This window comes from Polyodon spathula, chromosome 6 (assembly GCF_017654505.1).
Source record: "Polyodon spathula isolate WHYD16114869_AA chromosome 6, ASM1765450v1, whole genome shotgun sequence".
Taxonomy (NCBI): Eukaryota; Metazoa; Chordata; class Actinopteri; order Acipenseriformes; family Polyodontidae; genus Polyodon; species Polyodon spathula.
The window spans coordinates 40,891,315-40,907,981 of record NC_054539.1 but is presented as its reverse complement, the minus strand read 5'-3'; the positions used below and the strand labels follow the sequence as shown (position 1 = coordinate 40,907,981).

The following is a 16,667-nucleotide window of genomic DNA, read 5'->3' as shown; positions in this document are numbered from 1 at the left end:
TACAAACACACCTTCAAATGTAATTATATGTCAGGCTTTATTATACAAATATTCCACTCAGTGTTATTAGAACAGTCCTCCTGACACACGTTGACCTTAATAATAATTATATATATATATATATATATATATATATATATATATATATATATATATATATATATATATATATATAATTGAAACAGAAACCTTTTTCAAGTTAGAAAATGCTTTCAAGTTAGAAAATGCTATTGTCTTCTGGGATTAATGACTATGAGATTTATATATAGAAAGAGACCAAGGAATAGCTAGACATAGGTAGGCCCAAAGTCTGAAAGCAATATCCATCCCTAGTTATTAGCTCTGTGAGCTGTAAATCAAGCACAGTATTTGTTTGGTTTCGTTCTTCACCCCTGGCGGCTGCAGACGCATATTGACTGCAAGTTCTGCTGTTGTGTAAGGCTGCTGGAAAGTCCCGTGGACTGGAAATCCCCAACTCGGGCTTTTCCGTGCGAGAAGGTTTTTAACCATTATTCTGTTCAACTTAATTTATTTCATTGTATTTAGAAGTTGCTGGTCGCGGGGTTGTTAGCGTTGTTAGCTAAAACCCTTGATAGTCAAAGTGTACAGTGACGTTGACTAGCATATTACAAAATGTATGTGACGATTTAATGGCGTTTGTTTCCTACTACTTGGGTAACTTACTTCTAAAAAGGTATTTCTTTGGAGCCGATTTGTGAATTGTACAGACTATTGTAGAGGACTATTTTGAGTAAACAGGTAAGTTTATTTTATCTTTTAATAATAAAGCTTGTTAAACTAAAGGTAGGTTAAACATAATGTAGGCATAACTATGTTATGGTTTGGTTTTCTTTCTCTTTGCGTTATTCTATAATTTTAACTAAAACAATATACGACATATATTTTTGTCTAGTATCATTTTAACTGTTTAAAGGTTAGCTCTGTTACGCTGTCATTGTGAAATTGTTGGACTTGTTTTTTTTTATTATTAATATTTTATTTGACACGAATACATAATTAAAACGTTTTGTCAATACATCTAGCTAAGCTGAGTTGTCAGATTGCTTTTCCAGTAGCAAGGTATTAACAATCTACTGGTATTACTGGTACTACAGTATTGTAACGTAGAGTCTACTGTGAATGACGTGACAATGATAAGATCATTGATAAGTCGTACTTCACTGCCCTAAATATTTAGATGATGCTTGGTACTATGCCCGATATCATCCAGAGCTATAGGCTAATAGCTTATATACATATTTAAGGCTCTACCTCCAGTATGTGTGTGTGTGTGTATATATATATGGAAAATTTGGTATAAAACACATAAAAGCAGAAACACTTCAATGTTTTGGAGAATAAATAAAAATGAACATTGTACAATATGTATTTGCAGGGCGGGAAATGCGTTCCCCCTGCATTTGTTATTGTGATGATTGTATTTCTTATTGCATGTATAAAAATTGATTGCAGAAACATTATGTTCCTATGTGAATTGAGTAACTGGAAAATGCCACTAAAATTGTCATCAGAATTGTGTAGGGGCACATTTTAGACTGATAAAATAATCTGTGGTCCACTGTGACTTAATTGTAACCAAAGGATGTGCACTTTTATGTCACCATTTGCATTGTTGACAAATCGTTAAGGCCTTGCCTCCAGTAATTTCAAAGTTGACATTAAAAATCTAGCATTCGATTTCCTGGCACAAACTACCCTATCCCTCCTACCAGTAACCTACAAGCGATGGTTTTAGTTTTTTATGAAGTATAAATATGAGGTGACCATGAATTCTGTTCAGTGGGCCTCTTATTCTGATGTTTGATACCAAAACTCACAAGGGGTTTACCTGTATATTTTCTTCTTCTCTTTTGTTGAACAGGTTTAATTTATTTCAGATAACATGTCCAGCCATCAAAGCATGCTGCCCCAGTTTTTGTTTATCAGCAACTTCTTAAAAGCTGTCAAGATAAGGGAAAGAGTCCCAAATGATGTTGTCAAGCCTTCCACTACCAACGGGATCATTCCTCACCTTAGGAGCATGCACAGGTGTACTTTGGAAATGTTCAGGATGAGCCAGTTCCCTCAGCAGTTCAGGGAAGTGATTCAGAATGCACTCTTGGATCGAGCCATGCAAAGCTCCCTGGAGCGGGAGAAAAAACTGAACTGGTGCAGAGAGGTCAAGAAGCTGGTTCCACTCCGGACCAATGGTAAGAAAACTAGTGATGCCCTCTACAATTTAACACATAACAAGATTCTGTAATTCCATTCAAAAGTCAGTATGGTATAAAGTATATACTACTTGTATAATCTACTGACAGTTAAATATGTTAGAATGTAAAGGCTGCCTGGAAGGACACAATAAGCTCAATGTAACGCGTTACTTTCTGAAGACACAAGGCCCTATTCAAAAGATGTTCCTCTTTTTATTAGGAAGTATATAAGACTCAAACAGCTTCTTACTCATAGTTTGCCTTTTGTGTTGAATTGGTGATATAAAAAATAGTAGAGCTTTTAACATGGCAATAATTGGCATATTTCACCAGAAAAAAATGAATTAGTTTTGTCATTCACTTTTCAGTACAAGCAGTGCTTTCACGGTTCTTTTTTTATGAGCTTTCGGGGCTACATGTGCTGATTTTCTCAGGTGAATCAACATTGGAAGCATACACTAATGCATTTTGTGTCAGTTTCAACCAAATCTTTAGACACAATTACAAAACTGAAATTACTTTAAGATTACAGTTACAAAAGTGAAATTACTTTAAGATTGGTGGACTTGTGAATCTGCAGGAATTATTTTACCTTATTGTACATTTGTGTGAAAGATTATCCCATGCATAGGTCATATTTAATGTAGCAAGCTGGAGAAATAGACAATGATCATCCTAAACATGGCTCAGTATTCATGTGTTGGTGTTGCTTCATTATCAGAGGACTTTAATGTAGTTTTAGCTGCAATGCCTGGATCTTGATAAAGTTACAGTCAACAGGTGTGCAAATATATGGTTCAGCTTGTATGGGAACGTCAGTTACTGCACAGAGTACTTGTAGTGTAAATAAATCTAAACACGGGAAGTCTAATATGCAATGCCTCAGAAAAAAAAGAGAACATTTAAAAATGGGACTATTTCAAATTCAGGTAGTTAAGCATGACCTAAACTATAAGGTAAAGCTTTTCAAACTTTTTTTTTGTCTCAGTGTGTCTGCATGACTGCTGTTTCATTCCCCTTGCGGTTTCTCATAAGTACCTTTAGAGGGGATATCCAGGTTGGTTCTCATAATGATAATGACATTAAAATATAAGGGGAACTTCAGATAAGAAATTACTCCAGGGTGAACCATGTTTTCTTCAGATTACCGTTCTTTATAGAGTGTAACTTTTTTTAATGAGTTACACGTGTCATTTTAAGTGTCACTGTCAGAGAGTCAAACAATAATAATAATACTTGTTTATACAATGCATGTAAAATTCTATATTTCTAAAATATATTATTAGAATATATATCTATATATATATATATATATCTATATATATATTAAAAACCTTAGCTATAAAATATTTCATAGAAATCTATAGGAATGTCAATTTTTTTTTTATTTTAAATTTGTTTATACATGGAGTGTAAGGTAAATGTACATGTTCCAGCCTACAGCATTTATGTTTTTAAAGCAAAATGCACCATTCCTAAACCATACATTTTGCCTTGCAGTGGAGAATAGCTCACCAGCCCAAGTACCAATCTAAATTTCTCCTCCCAAACACACAGATACTAGTGCTACCCAAACACAGACTGAGGATTGAAACCTGAGCTATGTACCAAAATATCATCAAACTGTAAATAGTACCTTTAATTTCAGTTGTATAATTGGGGTATAGGCATTGACTGTGCTTGGTCAGATGTCAGTAAGGTATTTTTAAAGCCTATGGCTGGTTTGGAACATGTAATTTCTGTAAAAATGTATCATTTTGTCTACTGCTGTTTTCTGTAGCATTGTTCAGTAGTTGAACTTGGTTTGGCAACATGACTGGCTTAACTTTGATAACATAGATGAAACTATAGGAAGAAGTTAAACTCTCACCTGGAAGTTACACCATTTTCCCATCAAACCAACGGTAAAGTCAGGTTGCTTAGTAATGTTAAAGGAAAGAGCTGAGACAAGCGTCAAATAATTATCTTTTATGAAGGGCAATATTGTTACACCAGCCGTGCTTTCTGTCACAGGAATCTTTTTTTTTTTACTTATATTATTTTGATTGCTACATATAATTGTTGAGTATAGAAAAGCCTATTGGCTTGTCTTTCACTTTGGTAACAAAAATAGCCTCAATGTAGATAAATTAGTTTTTGCATGGATTATTTTTCTCGTTTTCATCACTAAGAATATTTTACTGATGATCTTCGAAAGGAAGTAAAACCGTGAAAAAAAACAGGCCACCAATTGTCCTATTCAAACAAAAACAAGTCACTTTCAAGCCAATAAACTTGCGTTGTGATATTCTTTTACTTTCATTAGAGAAACAGTTTGTCTAAACAGCAGGGAATATACTGACATTTCTTAAAAACAGATAAAAATAAGAAGCTTGCTCCTGAACTAGATTTGTACAACACCCACCTGTCTGTGTAACTTATAGAGCAGGGTTTTAAGAACAGACACCTGAGATGATGGTGGATTATCTGAATATTTGTGTCCATTTGCTGTTTTAGGGTAATTCTTTTAATATGACACTGGAAATATAGACCTTTATACACATACATATATGCATAAGTTCTATTTTATTCTATATGTTTCTTCACCACTACATTTGAGGACATGAAAATGGAGAAGATGAGGAAGGGAGTAGGTGTCGTATAAAAATGGAAACTTCCCCTTTTTATGAAAGAAATTGGCCCCTGAGATTTCACTTGTATAATGAATAGGCATTCCAACTGAGCGGAGACACGCCTAACTGGAAAGTCCAGTGCTAATTCATGGTTCAAATGTCTAGAGTGAGACTAGGAAAAAAAAAAGTACAATGGCTTCCAACCAACTCTTAGTCAGAGAACCACATGCTGGGAATTTCCTTTTTTAGTGCACAGGGTATTTCAGATGAACTATTCTCAACAGTATTACATGTCTTGTACTTTGATAAATAGACTCATTGCTCAAGAAATAAATAATGCAATGTATTTTGTGTTATACAATTAGGTGGAAACAAAAATAACAGCATTAGGCTGACTCCTATTACTCAAAGTTAGCAGCTCTGCAAATGCGCAGGACTCATATAACTGAATATTTTTAGTAGCGTGCCTTTTTTATTTATTTATTTAGTTATTTTTTATCTGAGATTAAATTACATGTGTAAATAAAAAAGTGATTGTTAGGCTACTGTATATAAATACATACATTGCAGAGCCAGTCTGACATATTTATATGTATATCCCAGTTTTGAGGTGCAATATAGCATTTGCTATCTGAAAAGTTAAGTTACATTTTTGTTTATTAATTTAAAAAGTGTACTGATCAAGTCCAGTTAATCTAAGTAGGGTAACTGTGATTACTTAAACAACAGAAAAGCAACAGAAAATCCCATCTTGTTGTTGCAGCAAACCTTTAAATAAAAAACAACACTTTTAAGGTGTGAAATTAAATCTAGACTAAAGATTGCCAGGTACCTGTCTCTGGGCATTGCAAACCACATTTTCAAGAGATGTTTTCTGGATGCACAGGGATCATTTGTAGGTTTAACAATCTACATTAACAGGATTTCACATTTCAATTATTTTTCAATTTTCTGGGAGTTCCTATTGAGATTCTGTTGACATCTAGGACTGCATTCATAAAGTATTTACCACCGTGCTAGAACAGCATCTAAAAAGGAAACTTTAAGTTGATGTTAAAAAACCTTAATTAGTCAGGAGGTTAAATGAATAACTCCTCCATTCACCTTTGTTTGCTAGTTGTGTAACACTGGCATTTTGTTTTCCTTTTACAAACAAATGAAACTTTGCATGGTGTTAAATGCTTTATGAAAATGGTCCCTAAACTTAAATAAACAATGTATAGGGACTGGGGGCATCTTATTTTTGGTGATTTTTGTAGAATCCTCTTGTTAAAAATGTGGCAGAGACACTAACACTGGAACCCACAAGGAACTAGAAGCCCTGTGAAGTGTAATTTATTTTGATCAGGGAAGTATTATTATCTTTTCAGAGGCCTCTTTAAGTTCCTGTTTTAAGTGGTTTACAAAGTCAGTTGTAAGTATATATTAAACAGCTGCAGCAGAGCTGGAAATCCCCAGTAAAAATGTTTTGGTGCAGTTTGCTGTCTGGATGTTTGTGATGGGGGTCTTTGTCTTTGATACTTTTATTGCATGCTGTGCTATTTTGCAAGACTGGAAACTTAACTTGTTGACATACTTACATTAAGAAAAACTAGGCAATACATTTTTACAGATGATTTTTTACAATGATGAACCATTGTATAGGAGGATATATCCGTACTCAGGTACACACATTATTCTCTTTAAAGGAAGAATAACTTGTGCACAACACATGATTGTTTATTGCAACCACGAACCCCATTTACTGATGGTTATTGATGAAGGACAAGAGAGTATAAGATGGGAATTTTGCTTACATGGGACTGCCAAAATAGGTTTACTGTGTTTCACCTTTAATGGAATTACCATTAGGTATATTTACAGAAATAAACTTTTCTAATGCCACAGTCTTATTGTTTCCATGTGTATGGAATCATAAAGTCAGTTGTGCTCATTTGAAGATCCTGTTTCCTCCTTTGCATCCATGTTTTAATGTGAGTGCCATCTTTACACGTCAGTGTTTAATGTGTTGTTTAGTATAGTGAGATGTGATGAATAATAAAAGATAAAAAGTAAAAAAAAAAAAAAAAAAAAGCGATGACCTTAAAATTAGTAAAATTTCTCAAGTGGGCATACATAGGATTTGATACACATGGAAAAAATAAGCATTTGGCAATAGGCAAGTACATGTCGTTTTTGGCCATAACATTTAAGCAAAATTCCCATCTTATCCTTTATAGTGCATCCCAGAGCAAGACTGTCGTGTTCAGTAGTACTTTAGTATGACCACCACTGCTCAGAGTGGCTTGGCATGGCTTTAGAAATCAGATTGCTTTTGCACTTAAATTTTCACCAGGTTTAGTTATATAATCACCAGACCCTTACTGTAAAAAAAAAAAAGGTATTTCTGTTCAGTTTCATATCACTTCCTTTTTCTAAATGACAAATAAGCCTGTCATTGTGAAGTCATTGTCTAACTCTAGTTAACTCCCGTCATGAACACATGACTGTACTTCAGTTAAAACCGGTACAGTAGTTCAAGGTTAGCCATGGGGATTTCTATAGTGTTGGAACTGTTTTTCCTGTAATACTTAATACCAACTCACAATGAATAAATAATTACATCAAAATACTCTGGGGAAAACAAAAATATCAACAGCAAAAGTTTAAGGAGCTTATGTTGCTATGGTAATGAAAATGTTTTGAAAGCCTTAGTTATTTCCCCTTTGAAATAAGAATTTCTGACATATACAATAAAGCAGATCAATTGCATTCATAAACATATAGGCTTTTCTTTTCCCTTCTAATAGTAGCTCTCTGTGTCGTTCATAGGTGATGGAAACTGTCTACTTCATGCCGCTTTGCAGTACATGCTCGGGGTCCAAGACACAGACCTCGTCCTTCGGAAAGCACTTTACAGCGCTCTGAAAGAAACAGACACACGTAACTTTAAACTACGTTTTCAGGTTGAGTCTCTGCAGTCGCAAGAGTTTACACAGACAGGTCTCCACTACAACACAATGGTAAGTTGAATCAAAATTGAATAAAAAGATAAGATTCTAATATTTACAAGCCCATTTTTAGTTACAAAAGATGTATTCATTGAGAAATTTAAGTAAGGACTTTCAATTAAATGCAGGACCTATTGAGTGACTTTCAGTTAAAAAAATTTGCAAATAACTGTATATGACGAGTATAGATCTGTTTTTTTTCTTGTTTTTTATGTTATTTCCATCCTCTCCCTTTAAATTTTATTTTATTTGCACCCCAAGTTTATTTGTATTACTACCACTGCTGAATTAATCAAAAGCACCACAATAAACAAATCCGTTTTCAGGTAAAACAGTAGAATTAAACAATAAGATTGAAGACTGTTTTCAGATAATTTTGTTAGATGAGCAGATTTGACCCATATATTATATTCCATAACAGAACTGGGAGGAAGAATGGGAAAAGCTAGTTGAAATGGCATCACCAGCGGCAAGCCGCAATGGTCTACAGTATGATTCCCTGGAGGATATTCATATACTTGTGCTGGCCAACATCATTCGGAGACCAATCATTGTAATTGCAGGTACAGCACCTCTTAATAATCTGCACATATCAGAAATACAGCATTGCATTTTATTGTATGGTGTGTATAATTCATCAGGTCTTCTGTGGTCCAAGTTTCAATTACAATTCTCTATGCTAAAAAACAAACCACCACAGACAAGGAAAATACATTTCCTATGTGACAGATCATTTTTCATAATCCATCACTCCTGATTACTCCTGTTGTTTCAAATCTAGAGTGCAGCTTCTATTACTAATCTAATTGTTTTAGCCCAGAAAGACTTAAGCTGTGGGCTCAGAGAAAGTTTGTGTATATTATTCGTGTGTAAAACTTTAATGTCACCTGGTCTGTACATGTATATAAGTGATATATATGTAAACTTAATGTGCCACCTTTACTTTACAGATCAGGTGTTGAGAAGCATGAAGTCTGGCTCAACTTTTTCTCCCCTGAACGTTGGAGGAATTTACTTGCCCCTGCACTGGCCGTCTGGACAATGCTACAAATATCCCATAGTCCTTGGCTATGACTCGCAACATTTTGCACCCCTTATCACTATTAAAGACAGTGGCCCAGGTAAGAGTTTTAAAAGCCCTAGAGACCCTAATGTTGCATTTTAGTAAACACCTAATAATAATAATATACAGTATATAAAAATCTGTTTAATCTAGCATACCAAATTGTCTTCCTTTTTGCTATCAGATGTATGGGTTGTTCAGTTGTTTTTTTTTATGTTAGTAGAAATGTGTGGATGGTATGTGGTGTGTGGTTCATACCAAAAAGCAACAAGATATCCAGTGATACCAGAGGTGCAGTCATCACATCCAGAATAACTTTTTCTGACCTGTGAGATAATAACCAGTTCAAGTCATTAACAATTTTGTGTTTCCTTTCTGCATAGAAATCCGTGCTGTTCCATTAGCATACCAAGGAAGAGGCAAATTTGAAGATTTAAAAATCCACTTTCTGAATCAGTCTGAACAGCGTGAGAAAGACAAACTACTAAATGACTACATGATGTTGATTGAAATTCCAGTCCAAGGATTTGGTTATGATACAACACACATTATCAAGGCTGCAAGGTGTGTTTTGCACAGTTAGTAGTGTGTGGGTGTGTTGTTGAGTGTGTGGAGGGGGCGTCAGATCTCTGCAACATTTAGAAAATCAAAGGCTGCAAAGATTGCTAGTAACGGAAACCACATTTTCAGTCAGTTTTCTTGACTGTGGCCTGTAGTTAATCATCGTAATTACAATACCTTTTATCCAACTGCCCCAAGGTTTTTTTAAATAAAGATGCTGTGGTAAGAAAAAAAAAAATTAAGTTTGGATCAAGGAAGTATCATTTTTTTCCCCTCTTTGCATTTTCAGACTCGATGAAGGTAACTTGCCAGAGGATGTGAACCTAATGGATGATTACCTGCATGTGGTCAACCACGAATACAAGCAGTGGCAGGACAATTCGGACCATGGTAGACAGCCCTGCTACAGAGATCCACAGCACTTCTCCATGTCCCAGCTCTCCCTCATTGAAATTAAATGCGACACAAACAGGTGTCCATACTACATTTCCATGGACACTAGGCCTTACTGCCATGAGTGCTTTGAACGGAGGATGTCAAATGGGAAGCCAGAAATCAAACCCAGAAGTCAGAGTCCCCAAGCTGGAACAGAGTCTCAGAAAGGGACTGGAACTGGCTCGACAAAAGCCGTTGGTTTTGTTCCTCCTGGACTTACTAATGACACTTCATTGTCCTGTTCTCGATCTGCTCCTCCAATGACACCGAGTGTCTGCCACTTTAGTGAAACACATGCTATGAAGTGCAAGACCCCAGAGTGTGTCTTCACATTAAATGTGCAGCACAATGGACTTTGTGAGCGTTGCTTTATGGCCAGGCAAGCCAGTCAAGTTCCTAACCAGGAGGAGCCTTTCATGCCTCATGTGCTACCACCAGTGGATTCAACTGGGCAAGGAACACGGTGCAGCCTCTGCCAGCTGGATGTTAACCGGACTTTCAATGGCATGTGTGCATCGTGTATGGAAAGGACTGACAACGAGAGGTCAATTATTCCACATCACCAGAGATCCAGGCTAGAGCCTGCTCAAGCAGCAAGGGGGTGGCCTCAGCAGTCTGGACCTTGGGCTACGACCACTGGTGCTGAAGACTCTGGTTTCCCAGCACAAAGCCCTGTAGCATCAAAGTGCAAAAGATCAGGTTGCAAGTTTTATGGGACCGTGAAAAACCTTGGGTTCTGCTCCATGTGTTTTAACCAATATAAAGTAAACCATGGTAAGATTTAAGTTTGTTTTAGTAATTTAGGGAAGGTTTATAATGTATATAAGTGTTATCTTCTTTCTGTGGTTGTTTTCATTAAACACAACTAAATAGTAACATGAAGCAGAATTCAGTGAATTCTACTGCCATAAGTACTATTTGGGTGAAAAGTACCAGATTCCTCCTGAATCTTTCATGGCTCTTAAGCGTTATTACTGCTCTTGCGAAACCTCAGTTCTTATGAGTATCATGTCAAATGTATTAGATCCATCAGAATGCTAAGTTGTGCTAGTCCAAAGAATATATCGGATCTATTATCCTTTATAATAACTTGCTGTGTTGTTTTTATTATAACAGAACATAGTAGAAGCAATATTCACACATTTATTTGGTTTCTAGAAAGTGAAGCCCCACTGTCTCCCCAAAGAAAACCTCCTCTTGCCACTCCCTCATCTGGATATCCCTGCACTGCTGCTGCTAACTTCCAAAACACCTCCCGCTGCCTGGACCAGCACTGCACCAACCTGGGCAACTCCATGTTCGAAGGGTACTGCAAGAAGTGTTTTCTGAAAGAGCAGGGAATGCGATTAAATGAAGGAAGACAGGCAGAAGAACCATCTCCTCCTTTACTTGAGGTGAATAGCAGGACAAACTACTCATTTTATAAATGTGATTTATTTGGCAATTAATTATGGCAAATGGAAAGAAATTGAATGGCCCCTTTCACCAGACCACCCCACAATCATTTTACTTCTAACTGTTCTCACTGTCCATTTTAGTACAGTAGTGTATTTACATATTAAAGAAGCTAAATGGGGACCATAAGGCCTGGATAGATAGATGTGGTATAACAAAACATTAATGTTACAAGATACACATTTTACATTGGTCTTAATATAATATACCCATGTACCTACCTTGAGCATTATATAAGGTAAATAGTTCATTAATGATGGACTGTTTTTAAGTCAAAACACAGTGAGATGCATCAGAACATCTATGCAGGGTTTTACAGCTGATCTTTATGTAACAGTGGGCCTCGGGCCCAATTCACAAGATTTCCTATCTTTGATTTTGTTCTGTAGGTTCTACAATTCAGTATTTTACACAACAGAACAACGCAAAATAGTTATGAATTTTGGACTGCATTGTAATGCTATGCATTTACCACAGTGCTTGTGTACCGTACTAAAGAGTGAATGGTGAAAGAGGCCATGTACTACTGTGTTTCTTCAGTGTAATACACTGGTGTTATAATGTAATGTTTGGATACAATTAAAACTGTTATTTACAACATTGTGTTTTTTATGTATTTATTTAGAGATCAGCCCCTCAAAGGCAGGCACACAACTGCCTAAGTCCACAGTGTTTAAAATGTGCCAGGAACAGTTGCAACAACATCGTATCAAGCAGGGGAGAGCTGTGTGCAGAGTGCCAGCGGAGTGGCACAAGGGCTAGACGACTGGCAGCAGGAGAGGCACCAAAACAACGCTGCAGGGCCCAAGGTTGTGACCACTACTCCAACCAGGACAAAGATGGTTACTGCAATGAGTGTGACCTATTCCGACAGATTTATAGGGAGTAAAAGTGATGCACAAAAGAGTTGGAATGCTGGTGCTAACAATAAAAAACAACACACAAGTTGACCCAGTTTTTATGACTTATCACACCCCAGAGCCTGGCACCTGTTCCACCTTCATAAGCCAAACTGCTACTCCACTCATTCAATATATAATTGGCAGTCTATTTTTATGCACTTTTGGAAAAAGAAAATACCTTTTATGTCTAAGGAAGGAGCTGACAAAGCAACTTTACACAAAACTTCAATAAGCTGTTATGTAAAGTAGTGTATAAATGAAAAGGCTATAGTGTACTGTTTAAACAATTCATTTCATATACCTCCACGTTTTGTAAAGTAACCACCAGGCCTGAGAAATGAAGAGTACAATTTAAATTGTGTACAATTTAACCTCTTTGTAAGTTAAAAAAAAAAAAAAAACCTTTCAGCTGATTAGAGCTACTTTTGCTTGTTTTTGGCAATGTATTTATGAATCTGAAAATTATGTTATCTGAATATATGTTATATAACAACTAATTTATGTATTTGTTTGACATAATATGCAATAAATTATTTTACATAACTGATAGCGTGGCTGTTATTTTTATGCTAAAATCGATCATGTTTACTGCAAACCATTCCATCACATTCGCATACTGAAGGTTTACCGTTAACAGAATGCCTTATGCTACATTTATTATTTTACTGAACTAATATGAAATCACAGAAACATCATTTATAACATATTTAAAAGAACAATGCAGACAGCATGTACCTTACATATTGTTAATGCTGTGCTCCTTTTTTGCACAGCACAGTCTTTTTAGCACAGTCTTCGTAGCTTAACTGTTTAGCTGTCACTCGCTGAAGTTGATTTTGCAGGAAATCCACAGATTCTAGTTACTGACACTTCATAGCACAAAAGTTTTTTTTTTTGTTTGTTTTTTTATCACCGTACAAAGTTATGATACTCTTATACCAAATATGTCAAATACATTGTTTTAATTGTGAGTCTATTTAACGAAATATGTTACATGTTTACATACGAACAACATTGAAATATAATTCATAATAGTACTGTATTTTGGAACAAACTTTTGAAAATGTTTTTTTTTTTCTTAATAACGTACGGTCTTAAAGGGAAAAAATTCATCATAAATGATATCTTTGTAATTCTTGTGACTGAGGTAAGACGCGTGCTCTGTGGTTGCAAATACCGGCAGTATGTAGCCTGCTGGAGTCACGTGACTGCAACCCCTCACTCTGATTGTTTACATCACATGGATATGTTCATTGTCTTCAGCATTATTCAAATACTGGGGACAAAGTAGAATGTACAGATCAGTCCTCAACAGTACACTTTTCTAAAAAGAGTGGAAATTGTTTAAGCAACTAATGTATGGCAAAGAAAATATTATAGGAAGGTTGGTGTTTCTTATGCGTTCCACTTAAAAACCAGACATCAGGGCGTCCAGGCTTGTTAATTCCTGCCACCCGGACACAGATGCCAATTCCCGGATAGTCCGGTAAAACCCGGACAGGTGGCAACCGTAACTCAGGGAGACGGTGTGGAATTCTCAGAAAGCTCTGCAACCCCCGTAAACAACAACAGCACACACTCTACCCATTCACTAATGACGTGACCTACCCTGTTCCCCTTACAATACAGGTAACATATAAAAGACAGATGAAACAAACTGAACAGACAGCAAGTCTTGCAACAAAGCAACTGCATCATTACAATATATTTTGTAATTTGAAAGTAAAAATATATGAAAGCAGGGTGACCTTTATGTACAAAAATATTCACTAATATACAATTGAACAGGAACTGTTGAGTATTTTCGTTTCAAACAGTATTAAATGTGTTTATAATAAATATATACATGTCTATATTCATTTATTTCAATATATTAATGTATTTATTTATGTTTTACTTTTACCAAATATATAGTCTATATTTAGCATAGCTAATTCTCAGACATTAATTTTCCTTTTTGTCCAGTGGGGACCACAAATAGCATTACTCTCATCAACCAGTATCGAGAGAGGAAACCGCACTTCCTTGTGCCAAGAGCGACCACAATGAGTGTTACACTGAAACCTATGTGCTACCAGACCAGAGGCAGAGACGATGGAAGGTTTAGTTGGAGGGGTTCTTATGCTTGAGACCCATTGCCCCATACAGGACGGGACACTGTCAACTTGCCTGATGGGGCTGGGAAAAGTAACCTGTGTAGCCTATCTTGCTGAGAAGTATCGCTGACCTGCAAAATTGCAAGGTTGGCAACCCTGCTTCAAAGCATAACAGGAAACTGAAGAGGAAGAGAGGTTGAGACATACATTTTTTGCTCATGCAACATGACCTTTTGACGTCACAAAAGTGCAATATGACTTTTGTTTATCATGAGCCATAGTGTAGATATAGCTATAGTCAACATTGTGGCAGAGCAAGAGCCCTGTTTGTTAATAGTGTTGGTTTTTATGTGTTTTGGTGGTGGTTGGCAGGGATGGGGTTAATTCCTGTCCCTGCCAAATAAATATGAGAATGTGGCTGTTCCCAAATTGGATAATTACAAATCACACATTTACCAGTTAATCTACAGATTTACAGATTTTTCCAAATGAACTATAATATATATTACATACTGTTTTACATTTCAATATGCACCTAATCGTTTGCTGTGTGGGGTCTTTCGGTATTTGTCAACGTATCAAACCCCATACAAGAAAATGCATAATCTATTATTTTACCCAGGCATCGGCTTTACATTTAAGGAAAGTTTTTATTTGTCAGAATTATTCAGAGCAACACTGATGTATTAAACGGATGTTCCATAACTGTGCCTCCCTGTGGAACCATGACATCCGATATGAACTGCGCATGATCTATGGAACACCAGATCATTCTGTCTGTACAGTGTCATATTGGAGATGCTGTAAAAATTTGTATTGGAAAGATGTGATTAATACCTCAACTTTAGTAATAGTGTAAAAAGTTAATCCTTTCACATGATGTATTGGATTATGAAATAACTGAGTTTATAATGTTGCACGAAATACACAAAGTTATGTATTCATAGTCCGTATGTATGACAGACCAGGGGGGCTTTCAAATGATATTGGATCTGAGCAATTTACACCTGTTGAAAAATCTGCACTGGCTGCCCATCAAGTTTCGTATTACATTTAAGATCTTACTCTTGACTTATAAGGCTGTTTGGGGAACAGGGCCTACATATTTATCTGAACTGCGCATCCCTGTATCTCTCGAAATCAACTATGCTTTTCAAGTTTTAAGTTGCTGATCATTTCCTTATTTAGGTATGTGACTCTGGGAGGTTGGTGTTTTTCTACTCTGGAATTCTCTGCCTCCAGTTGTCAGAAACTCTGACACTGCTGGAATTTAAGTATTTATTTAAAATGTACAGTTTTTCCAACCTTATGGAAAATAGACATTTTATATTTTAATTGTTAGTATTTTGTTTGTTGTCATTTTAAATTTTGATTTTATTTTTTAGCTCTTTGGGATGGTTTGCCATGAAAGGTGCGATATACAAATCGATGTAAATAACTGCATTTATAACAATGTATGTTATAGGCTCACACAAATTTACACATTCATTGCCCCCGCATCTATCATACAGATCACAATGTATTAAGTGCAGTTGGCAAATGTGGGAACGCTAGGTAGATTTGCTACTGGTCAGGGAGGGGAGTGTGTGTATCGGAGTCTAGATTTCTGGGGTTCTGGTACTTTGCTTTTCCATTATATTCCAGCTTTATAAACTTTAGTGCTGGTCTAAAATAGGTTTCTAAAAATTTTAACTGTTTTGTTAAGTAATATAAAGTCCACATTTCATACCTGTATTTGCATTTCATTATAAAATTGTTCAATGAAAGAAAATATTTCTAAAATTGAATTAACAAATGGGGTTTGGGCAGTAAAAAGCAGCTTTTTGTTAATCAAAATCACAGCAAAGTCAATCGCTATGGCTATTTTTTTATTAAAGGCAATGTCATTTGCTCCTGATTTGCTAGCAGATTCTGACTCCCACTTTATTTGTTGGTCAACCCTAACTGAATTACATCAGCACCAGCTCAAACTTCCTTCAGACTCCCAACATGAAGGGGACAGTGCAATCTAGGTAAAGCACTTTGCCCTTGTGTTTGCCTTTTACTGTGTCAGGCCCTTAACGCTGAAGTTATTTGCCATTGATTGCTGCTCAATTGTAAACCAAGGGAAGGACAGATTTTCTTGTTTTGAAATCAACGCATTAATGTTAAAAGGATTTTTTTTTTTTTTAGAACATAAGAACATAAGAAAGTTTACAAACGAGAGGAGGCCATTCGGCCCATCTTGCTCATTTGGTTGTTAGTAGCTTATTGATCCCAGAATCTCATCAAGAAGCTTTTTGAAGGATCCCAGGGTGTTAGCTTCAACAACATTACTGGGGAGTTGATTCCAGACCCTCG

The 16,667-nt window shown here is 36.1% G+C and overlaps 1 protein-coding gene across 2 annotated transcripts; it reads left to right on the top strand.

Moving 5' to 3' along the window:
- Window positions 1–410: 410 nt before the first annotated feature.
- Window positions 411–12,347, top strand: tnfaip3 (tumor necrosis factor, alpha-induced protein 3). Of its 2 annotated transcripts, none has more exons than XM_041252851.1 (9): window positions 411–498; window positions 1,883–2,210; window positions 7,637–7,827; window positions 8,237–8,378; window positions 8,766–8,936; window positions 9,262–9,442; window positions 9,729–10,648; window positions 11,033–11,268; window positions 11,955–12,347. In XM_041252851.1, exons 2-9 carry the CDS (start codon window positions 1,904–1,906, stop codon window positions 12,216–12,218), a joined length of 2,412 nt encoding a protein of 803 aa, XP_041108785.1. In that variant the 5' UTR covers window positions 411–498; window positions 1,883–1,903; the 3' UTR covers window positions 12,219–12,347. The 2 variants fall into 2 exon arrangements, with proteins under 2 accessions (XP_041108785.1, XP_041108784.1); XM_041252850.1 differs by lacking the exon at window positions 411–498 and adding an exon at window positions 518–759.
- The last annotated feature ends 4,320 nt before the right edge of the window (window positions 12,348–16,667 follow it).

What these genes read in the sequence shown, in the direction of transcription:
- tnfaip3 (XM_041252851.1), top strand. Translation starts at nt 1,904, where the DNA reads ATGTCCAGCCATCAAAGCATGCTGCCCCAGTTTTTGTTTATCAGCAAC. An exon ending in GTCTCCACTACAACACAATG is followed by an intron (nt 7,828 to 8,236) that starts GTAAGTTGAATC and finishes ATTCCATAACAG; the next exon opens with AACTGGGAGGAAGAATGGGA. An exon ending in ACCAATCATTGTAATTGCAG is followed by an intron (nt 8,379 to 8,765) that starts GTACAGCACCTC and finishes TTTACTTTACAG; the next exon opens with ATCAGGTGTTGAGAAGCATG.